The sequence below is a fragment of the Xenopus tropicalis genome, chromosome 5, assembly GCF_000004195.4.
Source record: "Xenopus tropicalis strain Nigerian chromosome 5, UCB_Xtro_10.0, whole genome shotgun sequence".
In the NCBI taxonomy this organism is placed as follows: domain Eukaryota; kingdom Metazoa; phylum Chordata; class Amphibia; order Anura; family Pipidae; genus Xenopus; species Xenopus tropicalis.
In genome coordinates this window covers 7,708,750-7,732,589 of record NC_030681.2, presented here as the reverse complement: position 1 = coordinate 7,732,589, position 23,840 = coordinate 7,708,750, and the positions used below count along the sequence as shown (strand labels likewise).

The 23,840-nt window shown below is 45.9% G+C and overlaps 1 protein-coding gene across 2 annotated transcripts in view; it reads left to right on the top strand.

The window, feature by feature from the left end:
- The window catches only part of coq8a (coenzyme Q8A), a 38,408-nt gene that overhangs the window by 12,283 nt on the left and 2,285 nt on the right, over window positions 1-23,840 (top strand). For both annotated transcript variants that reach the window (XM_031901859.1, XM_031901858.1), the window contains exons 4-12: window positions 1,692-1,758; window positions 3,101-3,181; window positions 14,446-14,568; window positions 18,273-18,358; window positions 18,464-18,604; window positions 19,053-19,134; window positions 20,133-20,226; window positions 21,632-21,773; window positions 23,110-23,217. In XM_031901859.1, the coding sequence (XP_031757719.1) occupies window positions 1,692-1,758; window positions 3,101-3,181; window positions 14,446-14,568; window positions 18,273-18,358; window positions 18,464-18,604; window positions 19,053-19,134; window positions 20,133-20,226; window positions 21,632-21,773; window positions 23,110-23,217 (924 nt within the window). The remainder of the gene's footprint in view (window positions 1-1,691; window positions 1,759-3,100; window positions 3,182-14,445; window positions 14,569-18,272; window positions 18,359-18,463; window positions 18,605-19,052; window positions 19,135-20,132; window positions 20,227-21,631; window positions 21,774-23,109; window positions 23,218-23,840) is intronic.

Sequence of the window (23,840 nt, the reverse complement as noted above, 5' to 3'; positions counted from 1 at the left end):
AGGGCACAATTCTATCACGTTATTGGCCAATTCAGCTTCTTTTTCCTCCTTTTGAGGTGATATCCCCCCCCTCCCCAGCTGTATTTATGCTGGCTGCTATGTGCAGGAGTTCCAATGCCAACACATCTATTCAGGTCAGGGTTTTTTAACCAGAGCCCTTTCAGCAGCCGGGGATGGATGTAGCATTATATAATCCTGGGAATCAGAAGTTGAATTTCCTTTGCTAGTAAGAAGAAAGATTTGTTTCTTAGTTCCCTCTTACATATATGGTTGTACTAGGGTGCCCTTTTATTTATCAGTGATGCACATAATGTGGTATGTTGGCTGAATTACCACGGAGGGGGGTGGGGAGCATGTACTTACCTTTGGTCCTATTCATAAGCCTGTGTGATCATTGGCTAAAGAATTTACCATCCTGTCATCATCGTCTTGGCTCAGAGAAGCAAAACTCATGAAGATGTAGGTGTTATTGATCCTAACTGGCCAGTGGTATCTGCCCTGCTAAACAAAACAAAAAGTTCCCTAGCATGGTGACAGAAAAGAAACAAGTGGGGGTAGTGGTGGCCATACACGGGCCAATAAGGATGAAGACACATGTAGCTACTTAGTAGCAGCTACTTGTCACAGCTACTAAAAGCCAGACAATACCCTGCCATAGAGAATACTGTGAATTGCCTCTGCTAATACACACGTAGAGACAATTATCCGTAAATGATCAGCATTGTCTAATTTAGTAGCCTTGACAAGAAGCTGCTACTAGTAGCTCTAAAATTTTGATCCTCCAGCCCATGTTTGGAGCTTATTGGCCAACGTGAGAGGCCCTCCTGGCAGCCTAACTTACCGCTAGATATCCATCGGGCAATGGACTGCAAGTGTCCTCTCCCAAGGGGGTCTCAGTAGGCCAGGCCAGCAGTATGATCTTTGCCCAGCCTATGGATGCCCAAATTGATCTGTCCAAAAAGATCTGTTTTGTTTTGCGACCTCACCAAATGGGTAGATCATTAGGCGTATGATCATTAGGCAGTTGACAAAAATGCCCCCCAAAAATGGGCTGTTACTGGCTTACGCATTCAGAACTCAACAGGACCCTCGTGTAAAATATGGCTTCCACCTACCTGGTCTCTCTGGGATTGTTATGGTTTGGAGATTTTTCCCCTTTCTCAATAAACCACCTTGACCAGCTGTTACCTTGGTTTCTCTTTGTTAATCATGGTTGTGTAGGAGTCGTCATAGACTAGTGGGCAGGAACACGGAGATTAATAACAGCGTATAGCCACTCTGTGTGCAGTGCAGCTTCTTATGCCATTAGTTTGTGTGTTTCTGGGATATAAAATATTGATTGTATTCATGTGCATAGGGTGGGCTGTGCCTGCTTGATACGGATAGTTTTACTGATACACTAGGTAGAAAAAGTCGTGTATTTGCTGATTAACCCTGGTATTAATTGGGAAGCGTTGGGTTCAGCCAACTCTCCCTTTCTGCACTGCTGGTTCCGTGTCTTGATACAATGTAGCACAAGTCATTGCTTTTCCGTGTCTGTCCCTTTCTGCCCCTTGACATTGTTGCAATGGGTATGGGAAGTTGCTTAGAATTACAATAATAGCAGATCAACCTAAAATGTATCTTTCATTCCCTGCTTTGTTTGTTGTCTCTCAATAGTGTAATTATATATTTTTTTTTTTTTATTGCAGCTCAGCGATCGCGCTCGGGAAAGGAAAGTACCGGTCACGCGGATTGGAAGATTGGCCAACTTTGGAGGTAATGTCATAAGGGCTCACTATCATTACACTTTATTGAGAACATTGCCATTAACATACCTGCGAGAGGTCAGGGAAGGACGCCAGTCACAGGGCTGAGGGCACAGTCAGCCTGCACCAAATAGTATGTTTTTGTAGTTCAGCTCTTCCAATTAGGGCAAAGGCTAGAAAGGGGTTTTCATAAGGTAAATGTAGAGACTAGACTTGCCCTGGGCCTCCAACATTAGAGTGGCCACTAGGGAAAAGGAACAAGGGACGTATGTACTTGTTATTGGAAACTGGCAGTTTATATATAATTAGTGATCTCTATCTCACCGCTCAAGGCTCCTCTTCTATAATCGTCTGATCTCTCAGGTTTGTTTTTTTTTTTGTTTTTTTGTTTTTTTTTATTCCTTGGGGCATGTTGCTGCAACGGAAACATTCTTATGTTATTTTGCTGAAACTGCAGGAGGAGTAATGTACCATTTTGCTGACAAAGTTCTAGATCTCTTGATGTGGGTATGGCCAGCCTGTGGCCCTAAAATTGTCTTTATCTGCTGTACAGCGCTGCATACATAAGCAGCACTATAGAAATAAAAATATACATACATACATACATACATACATACATACATTATAACACACATGTAAAGTATATCGGTGAAATGTGCTTAGTACAGGGGAATCCCTATGCTGCCATAGTTTTATGGTATCCCTCTGTACAGGCTATGAGCAAACTTAGGGGGCTGTTCCTGCTGAATTGTGCTTAGTACAGGGGAATCCCTATGCTGCCATAGTTTTATGGTATCCCTCTGTACAGGCTATGAGCAAACTTAGGGGGCTGTTCCTGCTGAATTGTGCTTAGTACAGGGGAATACCTTCACTGACCTATTTCTGAGGTATTGCTCTATTATGACTTCCTAGTTTTCTATCCCTCCAAAACTGAAAAAACTTCCTATTACCCTATTCAGGATTCCTTATGGCTAACGTTGGGTGGGAAAAACTGTATTGCTTAGTAATGCTTGTCAGCTCATGTGTTGGTTGAATTTGAGTGTAGACATTAAGCTATCCATGCTGGCCCAGGTTTGGTCAGGGAGGGCTATGTATGACCACCTTCAGCATGAGGAGGGGTCAGGGTAAGTATTTGGAACCGGCTGTGTGATGATTGCAGAATGACCCACATCCATTCCCACTGTATGATGTTCCTATTCCGTGCCCATACCCACCCTAACGATGTGATGTTCCTATTCCGTGCCCATACCCACCCTAACGATGTGATGTTCCTATTCCGTGCCCATACCCACCCTAACGATGTGATGTTCCTTGCCCATACCCACCCTAACGATGTGATGTTCCATTTGCAGGCTTGGCTGTTGGGTTGGGAATCGGTGCCTTGGCAGAAGTTGCAAAGAAAAGCTTAAGCCCAAAACCAGACAATGGCTCAGGTGAGCGTTCCTACATATACCTTGTTGCACCTTGTTATTCTTTATTCTCATGTGCCCTTCCTGCTCTGTGTACAGTAGGGACCTGCTTGACGTGTGTGTGGCCTGGGGTTGCTAAAAGCAAGTTTTGCCCCTGCTCCCTAACACCCAGCATCCCTGGCACTTGCACCTTCTTTGTTCCTGGGTGGGGCAGTAAAGGTTCATGTTTGCAGAGCTGCAGTGGGAGCCATGACTTGTGTCTGGGCTGAGGCAGGGTATGAGCCTAGAATAATACTTTCCTGCTGTGCCTACTATACCTGCTGTCATTGCTCAGAGCACAGAGCTGCTTTGCCCCTGTCATTTGTCTCCCTTTCTGGCAGGTCCCTGCCCACATTGTAGCTCAGTGGGGGGTGCCGGCAGCTCAAGCAGAAGGCAGAACAGCGCTAAGTAATGCAAAAAAAAGTTCTTTTTGTTTACACCAGTGCCCTATAAAAAGCATTTAGAACCAAAATCTTTATTCCTTCTATTATGTGCTGATTCAGTTGTGCGAGCAAACCCTGCACGCATGAGAAATTCCAGACGTGGGTGTGCGATTTAAACCTGCCACAAACATTCTTGGGCTTCTATTTCAAGCAATATATCACCACCGGTAACTGCAAACATTTGGTGGGGATTCCTCCCCTTCCCCAAGTGCATGGTCACACACAGGCTGATACATATACGGTTAATCACAATATAGACACTGGCTGTTACGCACCCTTTCCTTAGGCTAATGTCCCACAGAGAGATATAGTCGCCCGCGATAGATTTCTGCTACTAATCTGTTCGAAATGCCTTTCCACTGGCCACAAAGGTAATTGCTGGTGGAGAGGCCTACACATCACTTCGACTTTTCAAAGTCACGTCAGGTTGCCTGCAGGAGGAAACTTTGTGCGACTTTGTAAAACTGAAGTGATGTGTAGGCCTTTCCATCAGCTACTCCCTTAGTTACCAGGGGCCTGGATGAGTTCTTAAACAAGCATAGTATCCAAGGCTATTGTGATACTAATATCTACAGTTAGTATTAATGTTTGTATATATAGTTAGGTCAGTGTGGGTCTGTATGTGAGTGGATAGGTCAGTGTGGGTCTGTATGTGAGTGGATAGGTCAGTGTGGGTCTGTATGTGAGTGGATAGATAGGTCAGTATGGGTCTGTATGTGAGTGGATAGGTCAGTGTGGGTCTGTATGTGAGTGGATAGGTCAGTGTGGGTCTGTATGTGAGTGGATAGGTCTGTATGTGAGTGGATAGGTCAGTGTGGGTCTGTATGTGAGTGGATAGGTCAGTGTGGGTCTGTATGGGAGGGGATAGGTCAGTGTGGGTCTGTATGGGAGGGGATAGGTCAGTGTGGGTCTGTATGGGAGGGGATAGATAGGTCAGTGTGGGTCTGTATGGGAGGGGATAGATAGGTCAGTGTGGGTCTGTATGGGAGGGATAGATAGGTCAGTGTGGGTCTGTATGGGAGGGGATAGATAGGTCAGTGTGGGTCTGTATGGGAGGGGATAGATAGGTCAGTGTGGGTCTGTATGGGAGGGGATAGATAGGTCAGTGTGGGTCTGTATGGGAGGGGATAGATAGGTCAGTGTGGGTCTGTATGGGAGGGGATAGATAGGTCAGTGTGGGTCTGTATGGGAGGGGATAGATAGGTCAGTGTGGGTCTGTATGGGAGGGGATAGATAGGTCAGTGTGGGTCTGTATGGGAGGGGATAGATAGGTCAGTGTGGGTCTGTATGGGAGGGGATAGATAGGTCAGTGTGGGTCTGTATGGGAGGGGATAGATAGGTCAGTGTGGGTCTGTATGGGAGGGGATAGATAGGTCAGTGTGGGTCTGTATGGGAGGGGATAGATAGGTCAGTGTGGGTCTGTATGGGAGGGGATAGATAGGTCAGTGTGGGTCTGTATGGGAGGGGATAGATAGGTCAGTGTGGGTCTGTATGGGAGGGGATAGATAGGTCAGTGTGGGTCTGTATGGGAGGGGATAGATAGGTCAGTGTGGGTTGTGGGTGCTGGGTTTACTTGGAAGGGTTGAACTTGATGGACTCTGGTCTTCTTTTTTTCAACCCTATGTAACCAGTGGAAAGGCATTTCAGAGAGATGATGGGCCACAGTAGCAGGGATCTATTGTGGGCGACTAATTCTCTCTGTTGGACGTTCGCTGTACACTAAGATCTGCTTGTTTGGCAAGGTTACCAAGTGAGCAGATCTTTTCCCGATATGTCCCCCTACAGGTGGGTGATATCGGGCTAATTTGATCGTTTGGCCCCAGGGCATTTAGGCTTATGCCTCTAAAGTTGGTCGCATTGAAATGGAAGGCATAGGCGCTGTTGCTTCAGGGAATGCATCAACGAGCCGATGAGGATCCGATGGAAAAATGCCCGATCGAGATCTGACCAATTTCAGGCCAGATGTCGGTCGTGGAAGCTATCGCTGGTGCCCATACACGGGCAGATAAGCTGCCGAATCACTCTAAAAGAAGCTGAGAAGTGTATGGACATCTTTATAGGCATGAACCTCAATGCATTGTTAGATTATGGCTGTTAATGTGCCATATCATTTATGGCATGCTTAATTATCTCCCCTATCAGTGCAGTTCTCTGATGGCTCAGAAGTACAGATAGTTTCCAGTTAATATGCAGATACAGTCGGTACTGAGCCGCAAACTATTCCTGCTCACTGGGGGCAGCTGGGGGATTGGGGCAGTACTGATTGTTATCTGGATTGTATCAGCAGGCTGAATGTAGGTATTTGCTTGAGATATACTAAAATAGCATAGGCAGCCTAAGCTTCGGCTTGGAGACCCTTTTAAAAGGATACAGACCAACATACCCAGCAACCCCCGTGAATCACCTAGAAATAGTGCATTTTGGCAGAGAATGGCAAACAAAATCACCTTTCCCTTTGTATCCCCTTTACCTTCAGTTCTAGCTGAGGGAAGCTTGGAGATTCTCTCCTTTCTGCATTCCTTTTATCAGGTTTTTTTTTCTCGTTGTTTTGCTGAATTGTAGCCCCATCCCCTGTACACGCTGTTTGCATAAAGCCAACCTGGTCGGACACCCTCGGCGTGTTTATCACGTGATAGCTGCCAGGTATTGGCACATGTTCAGGAACACGCAGGCCTGATAAACCTGATTCCTGTAGTGCTCAGGCCTGACAAACACAGCCCTCAAAGTATTCAGTAAAGATATTCCTTCTCTGAGTGACACGGAGCCAGAATCCCTCCCTTATACATAGCTTATTAAAGGGGAACTGTCGCCTATACATAAATAGCTGTGTAAGGAGATCTGTGTGAGATTCCTACATACTCCCTATACATCATACAGAGCTGCTAATCCACCCCCATAATGAGGGAGATAATGATCCAGTCCTGGTTTTTAGGCCTGAATTCCTTTTCACACTAAATGATAACATGAAATAAATTCTCTGAAAAGGCCTGGAGGGTATCGGCTCTGCAGCAAAGCCTAAATACTGCGGCCTTGTACAACAGAAGAACTAGGTTTGCCTTTTTCCCTTTTTAAAGGGGTGGTTCACCTTTAAGGTATGACGTAGAGAGTAATATTCTGAGACAATTTGCAGTTGGTCTTCATTTTTTATTTGTAGTTTAGTTAATTTTTTGTTCTGCAGCTCTCCAGCTTGGAGTTTCAGCATCTAGTTGCTAGGGTCCAGATTACCTTAACAACCAGGGGAGGGGTTTGAATGAGAGACAGGAATATGAATAGGAGATGAACTGAATAAAAAAATGTTAAAGTAACAATAAAACTGGAGCCTCACAGAGCAAATAATATAATAATAATAATAATAATAATAATAATATAATAATACTATAAAAAAATAAAGACCAATTGAAAAGCTGAATTGAATAGAATTGGTCATTCTATAACAAACTAAGAATTATAATTAAAGGGGTGGTTCATCTGTAAGTTATCTCTCTTCCATGATTCTCTGCTCTAAGTTCTGATACGCCGGCTAGCAATCAGGGGTTTCTGGCCAAGGCCAGAGGGGCTGCTGTAAGTGGCCATAGATGGGCCCCACAGCCCACTACATAGTCACTGTTGGGGCCCCTGTGTGCTTGAAGTGCCAGGTCCTGTTTTGAAGCCCATTTGGGACCCCCCGTGCCGCAGTATGTCTCTCTGCATTACACGTTTGCTCAATAATAACTCATGAGTCAGAGATACTAAGCTTCTCTTCGGCACGGCCTGTGCAGAAACAGGGAGGCTTAAGGTTCCAGCGGCTTCATCTCCAAGCCGGTAACTGTTGTCTGCAAATCAGAATCTCTCTTATCCCATGCCTTTGTATGGTGTTTATTGAGCATCGGGTTTTATTGGATCCCTAATTGGGGTCGTTGTGCTAACGGATAAAGGGAAAGTTCACATTTAAAATGAGAGACAAAGGGGTCTTCCGACCAAGCAAAGGCCTAAACCAGAACACTGTGGCGCCTTCATGTGAGCAAAGCAGCCAAATAGCAAAACATCCTACATTGTTGGAAATGTTAAAAATGCTCTCTTAAAGGAACAGTAACACCAAAAAATGAAAGTGTATAAAAGTAATTGTAATATTATGTACTGTTGCCCTGCAACTGGGGTGTTTGCTACAGAAACCCTACTATAGTTTATATAAATACCCCGCTGTGTAGCCCCGGGGGCAGCCGTTCCTGCACTGGTACAGCTGGGGTGTTTGCTACAGAAACCCTACTATAGTTTATATAAATACCCCGCTGTGTAGCCCCGGGGGCAGCCATTCCTGCACTGGTACAGCTGGGGTGTTTGCTACAGAAACCCTACTATAGTTTATATAAATACCCCGCTGTGTAGCCCCGGGGGCAGCCATTCCTGCACGGCTATTTATATAAACTATAGTAGGGTTTCTGTAGCAAACACCCCAGCTGTACCAGTGCAGGAATGGCTGCCCCCGGGGCTACACAGCGGGGTATTTATATAAACTATAGTAGGGTTTCTGTAGAAAACACCCCAGTTGTACCAGTGCAGGGCAACAATACATTATATTTACTTTCAAATTAATTTTTTTGTGTTACTGTTCCTTTAAGTGCCACGTTATACATCTCCTGTTCTGTTTATAACTTACCTGTGTGTTTCTGGCAACAGGTGTCTGGCAAGGAGTCTCCGGCCTTATCAAACCTACTGATAAGCTTGTTTTGCTTTTAATCATTACATTCACCTTGATACAAATAGGAAGTCTCCTTTCCACGATTGCAGTGTTTTTGGTTTCCTTGGTCAGCGATTTCCCTGTGCTGAAGCCCATTCTTATTTTGGGGAATTGCTTAATAAATCCGTCTGAAACACAACTTTTTTTTTTTTTCAATACACAATCCTTCTATATTTAGAAGAGTATAATGCACTGGTACATTCTTAATTTTAACCTGATATGTCTCGTTTAAGCTTCTGGGAGGAAATTGGCTACCCAAAGGGTTAGTATTCATCTCTATGATAAACCTGTTGGATTATGGGAAATGGGCCTAGTAGGTTGCTGGGGAGTAACGGGTCAGATGAAAGCATTAATGACCATAATAAAGGCTAACATGTCCCTGCAGCACTGCACAAAAAAGGAGCCTTAATTGGAAACAATGAGTCTAATGATAATAATTAGAAATTCCTACTGGATCATTAACCAAAACCAGAATTCCACAGGCGGCACCGAGAGAACAGACTGACCCGCGGGCTGAACTGACTGACGAGTTCTGTTGTAGCCTATTGGGTCCATATTAAAACCTGCCTTTCCCATTAGGCAGCTGAATTCCCCATACATGGCAACAGAACAGCAGTAACTTTAAGTTAACTCTTAGTATGTTTAAAGAACGGCCAATTCTAAGCAACTTTTGAACTGGTCTTCTATTTATTTCTTCTAGTTTTTGAATTATTTGCCTTCTTCTTCCAACTCTTTGCAGATTTTAAATGGGGGTCACTGACCCCGGCAGCCAAAATTCCATTGCTCCTGTGAGGCTACAGTTTTATTGTTACTTTTTATTACTTATCTTTCTATTCATAGCTGCTGAAACTCCAAACTGGAGATCTCCAAAAAACTACAAATAAAAAATGAAGACCAATTGCAAATTATCCCAGAATATTACTCTCTACATCAGTGCTGTCCAACTTCTACGGTGCCGAGGGCCGGAATTTCTCTAGCATACATGGTGGAGGGCCGCTAATGGAAGCCAGTTTTTACCACTCCCCTTTTTGAAACCACACCCACTTCAAACCACACCTATTTTTTCACAATGGTGGTAGCACAGCAAAATCCCAAATGCTTAGTCCTTACTGTGGGGATATCAACCATCATTCATATGTGAAAGAATTATGTCATATTAAGATATACCCTTAAATTCCATATGCCTCCTCCTCCCCTGTGGATAGCAGAGCAACCCCCAGTACATAATTACACACCTTAGGGACCATTTAATGGCTATTTCCAACTGCTAACAAACTCCCACAACAAACCCCTGCCAGGTTCACCTCCCACAAGCAGCATAGGGCAAGCAGAGTATGGCACACACAGGCAGCACTCTGCCTGTCCTATGCTGTCTGTGTGTGCCATACTCTGCCTTCCCTATGCTGCCTCTGTGTGCCATACTTTGCCTGCCCTACCCTGACTGTGTGTGCCATACTCTGCCTGCCCTACCCTGACTGTGTGTGCCATACTCTGCCTGCCCTACCCTGACTGTGTGTGCCATACTCTGCCTGCCCTATGCTGGCTGTATGTGCCATACTCTGCCTGCCCTACCCTTCCTGTATGTGCCATACTCTGCCTGCCCTATGCTGGCTGTATGTGCCATACTCTGCCTGCCCTATGCTGGCTGTATGTGCCATACTCTGCCTGCCCTATGCTGGCTGTATGTGCCATACTCTGCCTGCCCTATGCTGGCTGTATGTGCCATACTCTGCCTGCCCTATGCTGGCTGTATGTGCCATACTCTGCCTACAGTACCTATGTCTGAGGTGTGAAGAAGTGAACAATGTGGGTGATTACAGCCTGAGCCTGAGGTGTGAACACTGCAGGGGGTGAACAATGCAGAGATTAAAAGGTGTGAACAACACAGGGGATTACATGTTTAAACAATACAGGGGGATTACAGCCTGAATCTGAGGTGAGAACCATGCAGGGGGCCAGTTAATCTCAGTACTGATACCATTTAATGCTTACTCAAAGGTAAGCCATCAAAGCAGCCAGACAGGTGGGGGGCCACACAGAGGGGGGGTCGCCGCGGGCCGCCAGTTGGACAGCACTGCTCTACATCATACTAACAGTTAACTCAAAGGTGAACAACCCCTAATAACTGTTGGTAGTTTATTTCCAGGGGTGGTGGCCATTCTGCCTTCCCGTGCTGCTGGTTGGTGGGGAGTGCCCCTGGCCTTATTCTGGGGGTCACAGATTAATGATATGAAAATATTTCACTGCTGAATGCCCAGATTTCCTTATCTCTCCTGCCTGTTTGCTATTGGCTGTTATTGGTGCCAGTTTTTTTTTTTTTTTTTGTGTGTAAAATATTAACGGATTGTGCAGATTGTTATGAAATAATCTGCCAGTAAGTTCTGCTCAGCCCTAATAAACATCCACCCACCCATTCAGTCTTAGGGCTCTGGCACACGAGGAGATTAGTCGCCCGCGACAAATCTCCCTGTTCGCGGGCGACTATTCTCCCCGAACTACCATCCCATTGGCGAAACTGTAAGTTGCCGGTTGGATGGCACACGCTGCGCAGGCGATTTCGGCAAATCGCCGAAGTTGCCTCTCAAGGAATTTTCGTTGATTTGCTGAAATCGCCTGCGCAATGTGTGCCATCCCACCGGCATTTCAGGGAGATTAGTCACCCGAGACACAGGAGATTTGTCGCGGACGACTAATCTCCCTGTGTGCCAGAGCCCTTAGGGTGAAGACACACGGAGCTACTAAGTGCTTGTCACCGCTACAAAACCAGACAATGCTAATCATTTACTGTTAATTGTCTCTTCTTGTGTTTCTCTGTATTCTTTATGGCAGGGTATTTTCTGGCGTTTCCTAGACAAGTAGCTGCTACTAAGTAGCTCCGTGTGTCTTCACCCTCATCCTCTAAGCCAGTGATCCCCACCCAGTGGCTCAGGGCAACATGTTGCTCCCCAACCCCTTGGATGTTGCTCTCAGTGCCCCCAAACCAGGGAGTTATTTTTGAATTCTCTGACATGGGGGCAAGTTTTGGTTGAATAGAAACAAGATTTCCTACCAAATAAAGCCCCTGTAAGCTGATAGGGTGCATAGAGGCTGCCTAATAGCCAATCGCAGCCCTTATTTGGCACCTCCATGAACTTTTATGTTGCTTGTGTTGCCCCCCCCAAGTCTTTTTACAATTGACTGGCTCACGAGTGAGAAAAGTTGGGGACCCCTGGCCTAAGCCTAATGACAATGATACTACATCAGCTTGTTCTGGCTGCTCTTGGAGAATTGGGGTGGTCAATAGGACCTTCCTTGCCTGCAGCTTTGAATGGCAGCTTGAAGTGTCAAGGAGAAACTCATGGACACACCAACGTTTGCCAACTGAGCTTCCCCCCTTTCCAAACAACGGCAGTTATTGGTAGGAAAAGGGATTCCTTCAATGTCATTGGCAACAACCATGGTGGAATGATGCAGCCCAAACTCAACAGAGCCTAGAACGGAGCATCTCCATCAGTGAAGGAGTCTGAAGAAGAGAAGGTTTGGGTATTACAGCAAGGGAGCCATTATACATGGATGTAGCAGACTCTGGTGAATGCATGGGAGTCCTGGGCTGAAGGACAAATGGAGAAAGAACAATTTGTTCCCCTCGATCTTTCTAGATGGAGCTCAACATTAGCGCCGACAGGGAACACATATAGAAAGTTGATGGCAATAAAACTATGGAACGTTCTACCAGGAAGGAAGCTGGATCAGTGGGGAAAACAAATGCAAAGGCAAGAACAGAATGGGCCATAGCTGGTTCTGGGTGACACATGGATGCCATTTGCTGTGCCAGGGGAAGAGTAGCCCTGACTGCCTACCCATAGCAATTGGCTACTAGATCTTGTACTGAAGTTTCTACAGTGATTTAAAATCATGATGTCTTGCTAAGTCCAAATGGCTTAAAATCCCCCATGGGAAGTCACGTCAGGTAGTGGCTGTGTATGGCAGAAGGATGGGTCGGATTGGGTGAGGAATTCCATCGGGGCAGGACTTACTGATACAAACCATTGGAGATCATTTAGGGCAAGCGGATTGTTTATAGTGCAAGTGGTGATGGAGGGAACGCCGGCGAATGCATTTTCCCATTGGGATTATATCATTGCAATAGGATTCTGTGCACTAATTAACGGCATAACCGGTTCTGAGAATGATGGCTGTATGGAATGCAAATGAATAGACTGCTGATAGAGTGTTAATTTTGGAAGTTGCCCCAACCGAGCCGCTCCAGTGTGCCCTGTACTAACTCCCTCCCTGTAGGGCATTACAGGAATGTATAGCTTTGTTACACAATCTGACATTGGGATTCTCTTGTAAACAACTGGAAGGGGCCGTACACTGTGTGTGTTGGTAATTAGCCTGTAAATACCTACACTAAAAATATATTTAATACACAAGGACTGGCCTTGTGCCTTTCATATAGTCCCAGAACCCCTCGGTGACTGCTAATATCCTTATCATTTACAGTAGGGGGTACATTACCCCTTATAATACATGAGTGATACTCAGAGTTCCCTGTATAACTCAGCCTGCAGCCTTGTGCCTTTATATGGGGGGCACAGAACCCCTCAGTGACTGCTAATATCCTTATCATTTACAGTAGGGGGTACATTATCCCTTATAATACATGAGTGATACTCAGAGTTCCCTGTATAACTCAGCCTGCAGCCTTGTGCCTTTATATGGGGGGCACAGAACCCCTCAGTGACTGCTAATATCCTTATCATTTACAGTAGGGGGTACATTATCCCTTATAATACATGAGTGATACTCAGAGTTCCCTGTATAACTCAGCCTGCAGCCTTGTGCCTTTATATGGGGGCCACAGAACCCCTCAGTGACTGCTAATATCCTTATCATTTACAGTAGGGGGTACATTATCCCTTATAATACATGAGTGATACTCAGAGTTCCCTGTATAACTCAGCCTGCAGCCTTGTGCCTTTATATGGGGGGCACAGAACCCCTCAGTGACTGCTAATATCCTTATAATTTACAGTAGGGGGTACATTACCCCTTATAATACATGAGTGATACTCAGAGTTCCCTGTATAACTCAGCCTGCAGCCTTGTGCCTTTATATGGGGGGCACAGAACCCCTCAGTGACTGCTAATATCCTTATCATTTACAGTAGGGGGTACATTATCCCTTATAATACATGAGTGATACTCAGAGTTCCCTGTATAACTCAGCCTGCAGCCTTGTGCCTTTATATGGGGGGCACAGAACCCCTCAGTGACTGCTAATATCCTTATCATTTACAGTAGGGGGTACATTATCCCTTATAATACATGAGTGATACTCAGAGTTCCCTGTATAACTCAGCCTGCAGCCTTGTGCCTTTATATGGGCACAGAACCCCTCAGTGACTGCTAATATCCTTATCATTTACAGTAGGGGGTACATTATCCCCTATAATACATGAGTGATACTCAGAGTTCCCTGTATAACTCAGCCTGCAGCCTTGTGCCTTTATATGGGCACAGAACCCCTCAGTGACTTCTAATATCCTGCATATACGATATCAGGGGGCACATTATCCTGCACTGCATGAATGTAACCTTGGCAGAAGGCGCAGCAGTTACAATCAGGATTTCTGCCCACTTGTATGAGATGAGAATGTATCTGAGCCTCATTCCTTTCCCTCCATCAGACGTTACATTGTGTCGCTGGCCCTTTGTTTATTGTGTATGATGAATGTTGTGCAAGTGACTTACCTTCTAGATGGTTTCCGTATTTATGGTGTCACATAAAACAAGATTTATTTATAAGCACTTATACCCCCTACATAGGGGACATGCCTGTGTGTCACGTACGGCTGAGCCAAAGAGATTTACCGCTCGGATGAAGGTTATCGGCCATACAGCACCTCCCCTTGTACCTCTCCCTGTCAGACTGAAGGATGATTTATATTGGAATATTAGTATTAATACTAATGCATATTTCCTTTTTGCTTTTCTTTCCTTTATGGCTCTTCTTACAGTTCCAGTCTTGCCTAAATCTCCGTTTTGGCTGGCCGGCCACATCCTAATATGGCTCCATTTTGTTCCCCCCCTTCTCCTTTTTGTAGGCAAGAAGTCCGTCATGGATTCCAGCCCTTTCCTGTCGGAGGCCAATGCGGAGAGGATTGTACGGACTCTGTGCAAAGTGCGTGGAGCTGCTCTCAAACTGGGCCAGATGCTCAGTATACAAGGTACCATTTCTGTTTTTAATTCTACACCATTGGCCACCATCATCTTCACTATTCCCTGGCACCCTGAGGCTGTTCTGTACTGCATATGCTCAGAGTGCTTGGGAAAGGAAGAAGATGGCGTCTGCCAGAACACAATACCCCGGGGCATTTTGTGCAGATGTTTGTAAATGGCATTTGCGCCTAGCACTGCGCAGTTTAAAGGGCAAGTACTTTGTTTGTGTCCTGGGTTCATCTGTCGGCAGTAAGGTTTCCGCGGATGGAATGCCAGTAATGGCTCGTTAGGGTTCGCTGCATCCGACTGCACAAAAGCTTGATTATTATCAATTCTAATTATCAATATAAGCACCAGAGGAAAGCCTTGCTGCCATTGGCACTCCTTCAGAGAGACGTTCTCCGGGAAAATAACTGTTATTAATCTGCACATTAAAACACAGTATAATATAAAGCAAATACTTTCAGCAGCTCCGTGCCAAGCCCTTGTGTTTGTGACAGTAGCAGAGCGACCGGTATTATTATATGTTCTGTCTTATCAGGGAGGCAACGGTCTGTCCCTGTGTCTGCACTTCCCTGCAGCTGGAAACTCTCATATCTCGTTTGTTCTCAGCATTAATTATAGTTCCCAACTCCATATATTTCATCTGAAATCTTCCAGCTAGTTCCCTAGTATTTGGGTTTACTTAGAAGGGTTGAACTTGATGGAATCCGGTCTTTTTTCAACACAATGTAACATGTCCGGCAACATTGGGTATCTGGATGGGCTGGTCAGGTGTAGTTTTTGGACAGAGATAAAAACATTCATGTTAAACATTTACAGAAATGAAATGAAAAGAATGTAACTCAATACTGTGCCTGAGTTTTGCCTGAATCAGACTTTCCCAAACTTTCTTGGTTATGGGCTAAGGGGGCCCAGCCTGAAGGCCAGTTAGGGGGATTTGGGGTGAGTGCTTATTTGTGCCCTGGGTACCCCTGGAACTATAGCAGGGTGACTGTTACCCCAATGTTTCTATATATCTGTAACCTTGTTATGGGCTAAGGGGGCCCAGCCTGAAGGCCAGTTAGGGGGGGATTTGGGGTGAGTGCTTATTTGTACCCTGGGTACCCCTGGAACTATAGCGGGGTGACTGTTACCCCAATGTTTCTATATATCTGTAACCTTGTTATGAGCTAAGGGGGCCCAGCCTGAAGGCCAGTTAGGGGGGGATTTGGGGTGAGTGCTTATTTGTACCCTGGGTACCCCTGGAACTATAGCGGGGTGACTGTTACCCCAATGTTTCTATATATCTGTAACCTTGTTATGAGCTAAGGGGGCCCAGCCTGAAGGCCAGTTAGGGGGGGATTTGGGGTGAGTGCTTATTTGTGCCCTGGGTACCCCTGGAACTATAGCAGGGTGACTGTAGTTGAACAGTATTTTCACAGGTTGGCAATTCCTGCTTTCTATTCTGCGTTGCTAAACCCAGGCATGTTTGTTCCCCATTAATGCTCTGGGAACACAGCGTGCCTGGAATTAATGCTTAGTGCTCCTGCCAGGTTGCCTCTCTCTGGTTAACTGCAAGTCATCGCCCAAAACGTACCCCCCTCTGCCCATCAGAACAAAGTGACCTACAAGATAGATGCCTGAATGAGTCAAGCTGCGGTTCCTTGCTCCCTGCCCGGGCATGTTGGCATTCTCCGCCTGCCCACTGTGCCCACATATTTGTGTCTGTGGCAGATATATACACACATATATAAATAAAAAAAATTCCATGGCTTATTTGTCCCCATGTTTAATGCCCCATCACTGGATATAATAACTGCTGACTTATCGTTGGCATAGAAATATGCAGATCTGCTTGGGTTTAATTATAACCCTGGCACTCATTAGCTCTGTTAACTGGACCTTTCGTCTCTTATTAGAACCCCTTGGGAAGCTGTAACCGTATCTCTCACAGCCAATAATAGCCAGGAGAGAGTTAAATGTGGCAATAATGTCCCAGCAGGCACCTTTATAAATGACTATGCAATAACCAGAGGTCATGACTTTAAAGGGGAAGTGTCACCTCTCTTGACCTTATTTTCCCACAAATAGAATAGATATTGGTAGCTTTGTCCCTTCCGGAAGCAGGATAGTCTGGCATTTTGTGCCAGGTTAGTTGCCCCCATGACTTGCCAGAGCCAGTGGCCTTTTGGTACTTTGGATCACTCTAGACAGTTTCCCCATAACATGGGCTTTACTTGCCCTTACACTGCAGATGAGAGGAAACTGGGCTTGATATATAAAAAAAAATGAATAAACTGCAGTTGGTCATGTATTTATAAATACGCCCCCTCCTAAATATTGTTGGGTTACCCAACACTCCGGAATCCTGTAATGAATCTGCCGCAAAGTCTCCCGTCCATCACAAAGGCTTTCACTTCATCTGTGTGACCTCCGGCTATTGGGGCAGCTTGGAGATGGGATTCATTGCCCTTCTACAGACAGTATGTTGGAATAGCTCATTGGGTGCCCAGATCATTCCCCTACAGCAGCCTGGGAGCAGATATAGAAGCAGAGTTTATGCCGCAGCCTGTACCGTAAGGGAAGCAGCAGGAAAATTGCATCAGTGGAAAAGCAGAGTTTATAATTTAAGTGTTCTTCCCCTTTAAGACTTGACCTAGTTTACTGCTGTTATGGGCCGTTTGGGCACATTCTTTCTGCAGGGCATTTGGTTGCTTGTTGCTTGGGCGCTGACAGGCTCCTTTGTGCCCTGTGCCAACCCTGCTGTCCGTCTTATAAACATTTAAAGAGACGGCGCCTCCTAGAATGGCAATCAGAAAAGATCCTTGGCGAGTTACAAAACAAAAAATGATGATGTAAAAGGATCTGCTCTGTTTTTAGGGGAGGGCTAATCCGGCCCTGTCATACTGCCAAGAGGGGGGAATTCTGACTTGTAAGCCCCCAGTGTTGGCTGCCGCTGGTCCGAGCTGATGAAATCCCATCCACTTGCCACCGTGACGCACACGTGTACAGCACATGCACCGACCCTGCCGGGTAACTGCCAGTGTAGCCAGCAGCTTTACTTGCTCTTCATTGGCTGTGTGTTAATGGAAACGTCTATGTATCCAATCCGATCACAGCTTTATTATTAGTATATATAATCTGCCTCCATAGATAAGCACAAAATTAAAAAATGTTTTCAATATAGTTAGTTGGGCAAAAATGTATCTATAAAGGCTGGAGTGGGAAGATGTCTAACATAATAGTCAGAACACAACTTCCTGCTTTCAGCTCTCTATGCTGTTAGCAGTCAGTGACTAGAGGGGGGCCATATGGACAAAACAGTTCATTTAGTTTGCTATTAAATCTGACCTGTGTGCTCACAAACTGACAATTCAGTCCCATGTGGACCCCCTCAAGTCACTGACTGACTAAGGGGGCTGTTAAGCAGGAAGTAGTGTTCTGCCTATTATGTTAGGCATCTGCCCACTCCAGCCTTTATAGATACATTTTGCCTAACTAACTATAATAGAAATATTTTTTATTTTGCGCAGTCTATTTTACCCAGTTTCATTTTTACACTGAACTGTTTCTGTAAGGCTCCATGTGATTGGTGCTCGGAGAGGAACCAATCTCTCTGTTGAACACAGCGGCTAAAATGTTATTATTTTTGCCTCCATAATGATTAAAACCATTATCTGGGCTCCTTCCCTGGTGGAGACTCCTATTTATCCATTTCTCTCTCATTTAGATGACTCCTTCATTAACCCCCAGCTGCAGAAGGTGTTCGAGAGAGTGCGGCAGAGTGCGGACTTCATGCCAATAAAGCAAATGATGGTAAGTTTGGCCCCAGTGGCTTTTAATCTCAAGCAAAACACACATTGTATTCCACTCTCTGTGAGACTGACCCTGTGGGACTCTTAAGTACATTTTCTGTTGCAGAAAACGTTAAACAATGATTTGGGCCCCAACTGGAGAGACAAGCTGGAGTCCTTTGAAGAGCGCCCCTTTGCCGCAGCCTCTATTGGGCAAGTTCACCTGGCCCGGCTCAAGGATGGGCGGGAAGTCGCCATGAAAATTCAGGTTGGTCTCCATTTTGCCATCATGAAACGTGCCGAGGTTTTGATCTCCCAAAAAAAAAAAAAAAAGAGGTCCGATGGGATTTGCGCAAGGAAGAAAATTCCATCTTATTGCTGTTAATGGCTTAAAGGAACAGTAACACCAAAAAATGAAAGAGCTTTAAAGTAATGAAAATATAATGCACTGTTGCCCTGCACTGGTAAAACTGGTGTGTTTGCTACAGTAACACTACTATAACAGGGTTACTATAATAGGGTTTTTGTTTTGCTTTCCTATGGAATAACTAATAGCTAACTGGGAGATTATAAAGGCAAAAGATTGAACATGGTGGTTTTTTTTGTTTTTTTTTAATTGCCCAACTATATAATTTTATATATACGATACTGGGTTTTTTTCTGGCTGCATAGCAAAGGTCTTTCATTTTGTAAAATATTACATTTATTTTCTGTAGTATCCTGGAGTAGCTCAGAGCATCCACAGCGATGTGAACAACCTCATGACGGTTCTGAATATGAGCAATGCTCTGCCTGAAGGTAAGGACCAATCAGCTTCCTGCTACTGGGCCAGCTGTTCTACTGGTCTCCTCTAGCCATTCTTCTTCCCTGTTGCACTCACCTGAGCCTCTGTCACACTTCCACTCATGAAGTACAGCTAATAGAATACTCATCTATATCTGGTGACTGACTAATGACTAAAAACTATTCCGCCCAATGCCCCCTCATAATCCGTGATCTAATGCGGCGTAAGCGGCAAAGTATAGTAAATGATTGGTCTGATTTAGGTGCCAAGTGGTGGCGTGACTACTATGGGCTGGGCCCCCCTGCAAAAAAAATCGAAGGGGCCTGGCACAGAGTAGCAATCCCTACCGGCCCCTGACCCGCTTTCTTCCACCCACTTTGTCGTCCCCCAGCCTGATTGTGTATTGTTCCCTGATGCTCTCCTATCTAAAGGGGGCCATACACGGGCCAGTTGTAGCTGCCGATATCAGTCCATTAGGCAGATTCGGCAGCTTATCAGCCCGTGTAGGGGCACAAATGATGGGCCGGATCAGGGGCCGCATCGGCTTGTTGATGTGGTTCCCCAGGGCCAAACAACCGAATTAGCCTAAATTCACCCCATATCACCCACCCGTTGGTGGGGATATCAGGAGAAGGTCTGCTCGCTTGGCGACCTCGCCAAGTGAGTGGATCTTAATGTGTATGGGCAGCTTAAGAATGGGTGGGGGGAGCAGGTTTTTTTACATGATCAGGCCAGGGGACACGAGTAGGTGGAGTGCCCACAGTACTCACCACTGCTTGGCACCTAAATCAGACAAATCATTAAATATACTCTGCCACATTAAATCGCTGATTATGAGGGGGCGTTGGGCGGAATAGGCAGTTGTTTCCACCAGTGCGACGTTAGGCAGACACCAGAGATAATTAAGCTGCAGGGGTCTGCTTTCTCCATTGTTGCACCACTGGTGCCAGGGGGAGGTTTGGGCAAAGATGTGGGTTTTTGTTTCACAGCCTGCCATTTACCTTTTCCCTAGGTCTGTTTCCCGAGCATCTGATTGAAGTTCTAAGCAGAGAGCTGGCCCTGGAGTGCGACTACAAGAGGGAGGCCGACTGCTGCAAAAAGTTCAAGTATGTGACCGAGTTGTGCCCGGCTTCACGAGGCAGTGATTCTGTGTGACATACACTATATACTGCCCCTTTTCAAGATGTTTGTAGTAAAGAAGAGACCTAGGGGGTATATTTATCATGCTATGTAAAAAGTGGAGTAAAACATTAATGGTGATGTTGCTCTTAGCAGCCAATCAGATGCTTTGCTTTGGTTTTCTAACTGTTGAAATTGCTGATTGGTTGCCCTGGGCAACATCACTAGTAATGCTTCACTCCACTTTTTACACAGCGTGATAATTATACCCCCTAGTGTGGATAAGGGATGTGATTTACTTTCCCAGCACAGCTGAGCCCCCCCCCCCCACCCCCCCAGTTCAGTAGTTCTTCCCACGGAACACTATAATGAAACTGGATCCGGTCGAGAGGCCAGCTTAGTGAAAGAGAAGTGAGGGAACGGTTTGTCCGCAGTCGTTGCATCAGCCTTGATGGGATGGGGGGGGGGTGTTTTCCCTGATTTCTGACAACAACTTCTCAGAAGTTTCGTTTGCCGAGTGTGAAGTGTCCCGTGTCGCTTTCCCGTGTATCATTCACACCGGCTTGCTTTCCCCTGCTTAAGGTTTCGCTGTGCTGAAATAACAAGACGAGGGGAAATTTACTACTAGGCGCTGACCTTGAAAGGGCACAGTGGGTATCACTGGTATCGGTTATTCTGTAACCCTTACTAAGCCACGCTGCCTCGGGTCAGAGGGTTGGGGTGTCCCGGTGCAAAGCAGGGAGCTGGGGTGAGTCATATAGGGTTTAGGTTATGATTAATAAACTTACTAACCTGTATGCCTGTTACTGCAGCTTTTTGGATATACTTGGGGGGCCCTCACCACATATTGAGCCACAAAATTATAGGGGTTGTTTATCTTCTTAACATCTTAGTACGTTATTTAATGGCCTATTCTTAGCAACTTTACAATTGGTCTTCATTTTTTATATTTTTTAGTTTTTGTCTTCTACCTACTTTCCAACTGTCAGATGGGGGGGGTCCCCAGCAGCCATGAAACTATTGCTCTGTGAGGCTGCCATGTTATTGTCATTTTATTACTTATCTTTCTATTCAGACCCTCTCTTGTTCATCTCCCAGTCACTCATTTAAACCACTGCCTGGTTACTAGGGTATAATAAACCCTAGCAACCAGATACCTGCTGAAATTCTTGAAGTCTCATGCCCCAGCTGACCTGAGTGACGGTATCTGAGCAATGATGGCTGCCATGCACAGATAGCTAAGGGTCCCTGTGCAGAATAACTGGTACCAGTCGTACCACAGTGTCCTGCTCAATCTGTAATAACAAAACACTGACTGTATGTATCTGTATAGCCACGCAATGTGCACATTGTCCTGCTTTCCGTAATGATGTGCATTTGGCTTTCCCCCAGAGAGCTGCTGCAGGACCATCCCTTCTTTTATGTCCCTGGAGTCATCGATGAGCTGTGCAGCGGCCACGTCCTCACCACCGAGTTGGTCTCCGGCTTTCCACTCGACCAAGCAGAGGGTCTGAGCCAGGAGACCCGCAATGAGGTAAATTCATATCTCTCCCTAACTTGGGCACCCTTCCCCCTCCCCTGTTCCACATATATACACCCATCTAGCTGGGACAGGCACCCTTCCCCTCCCCTGTTCCACATATATACACCCATCTATGTGTATAGATGTGTACCATCCCACTATGTGCTGTATATAGGACATATGTATATAAGCTGCCTGTGTATGGCACTATTGGACACTGACGGCTGCTTTTGCTACTTGCACCCTGAGGGACAGGTGCCCCTTTCCTGCCCAGAGATATCAGAGAGTGACGCCGGCTCTAAAGCCCCCACCTCTGTATCTGGGACAAGCCGTGTCTCGTTGCTGCTGAACTGCAATTTCCTTCATCCCATCTGGGGGAATGCTGGGATCTGTAGCTTCCATGCAGCACGGAAGCCTTTCTGTTTGGGACAAAGTGTATATTTGTTTCCTTTTTTGGTGAAACTGTGGATGTAAAATCCCTTTTATTTACCTTGACCTTCCCTCGCTTCTGACCCCACAAGCCTCCCCACACACACAGACAGGCAGAGAGATGGGATAGTTTTTCCAATGACCTTGACACAACGTGCGCTCAGAGCTTGGCTCAGGGGTGACGGATCCAAATTACAGTTGGCACCTTGGATCCCGGCCACGTTCTGCCTTCCCAAAAATAGATTCCATTCTATGTGACACAAGGGTCCTGGAAAGTTACAGGCAGTAAACAAGGAGGGAGGGACGGAATAGACAGCAGGGAATACTGGAAAGATCCAGCCAATGAGCCGGCTGCCTCCTTATATCAACTGCCGGTGATGTTGTGGGTAAAACATGTGCCGGATTTCATTTATAATCCTGAATTGGTTACATTATATATCTATATTTACTCCATAACAGCCCAGGATGCCTTCCCCCTGCTCTAATAGTGCTGCCCTTTCCCAGAAGGGACAGCGCTGCCTCATCTGGACGCTTTTAGAACTTTCTTCTGGGCTGGAAGAATGCAGACAGGGATATAAATCAGCAATGGGATAGAAACTACTCAATGCTAAAGTTATTTCCTTGTCTTCATTCTGCCCCCGGTCCCTGGCAGCATTGGGGCAGTGTCATGGCACCGAATGCATGAACTCTTCATTTAAATGCCCCCTGGGTGCCAGCCTGGGCACTTCCCTGTAAATAACATGGGTATTTAACCATCACTGCCATTAGCCCAGATGGGTGTATGGGGCCCCCAGTTCATTTCGGCAATCCTGGATGACCATACAACCGGAGGAAAAAGCAGTGGTCCTATTTGGGAATTATATATTTGCAAATATCCACAATTCTCTCAAAGTTGTGTTTTGTTTTGTTTTTTTTGCAGATCTGCTACAACATCCTTGTACTGTGCCTACGGGAACTGTTTGAGTTCCGCTTCATGCAGACTGATCCAAACTGGTCCAATTTCTTCTATGACCCTCAGCAAAATAAGGTAATTGTACTGGTGCTTTTGGCTGCTAGGGGTCTGGGGGCCATACATGTAACTAGAAATGGGCAGAACTACAACACACAGATGGACTTGGTCTTTGTGCAGCTTGTTCAACTGCATGGGCCCTGTGGGTAGCCACTTTGGCAGCTTGTTGGTACAAGGGAAGCAGCGTCGGACTGGGCCGGCAAAGCACTGGGAAAAAACCCAGTGGGCCTAAACACGGATTTCCATAGATCTCCTTTTCCCAATGTACCCAAGGTAAGAATTTAAAAGTATGTGTGTTTGAGGGAGGGGGTTGGGAGGGAGGTTGGGGGTCCCTTTTGGGGGGGGGGGGGTGCAGGGCCCCTGGTTGGCAGCCCCAGTGGGCCTTGCACCCCCCACTCCAACCCTAAGGGAAGGAGGTAAAATAGGCCAATGATTGGATAATAATGGGGGGCCTTTGTGGTTCTTGCCCAAAGTTATCCCTTTCAGACCTGCTCGATACATAACCGGCCAATGTTCAGCCAGATGTTAGTCAGGAAGGTTGTTGACCCCATACACGGCCCAATGAGCTGCCGACTCTAAAGGAATCAAATTGGCAGTTTTTATTGGGCCGTGTCTGGCCAACTTCAATGAACTAGTGCCCA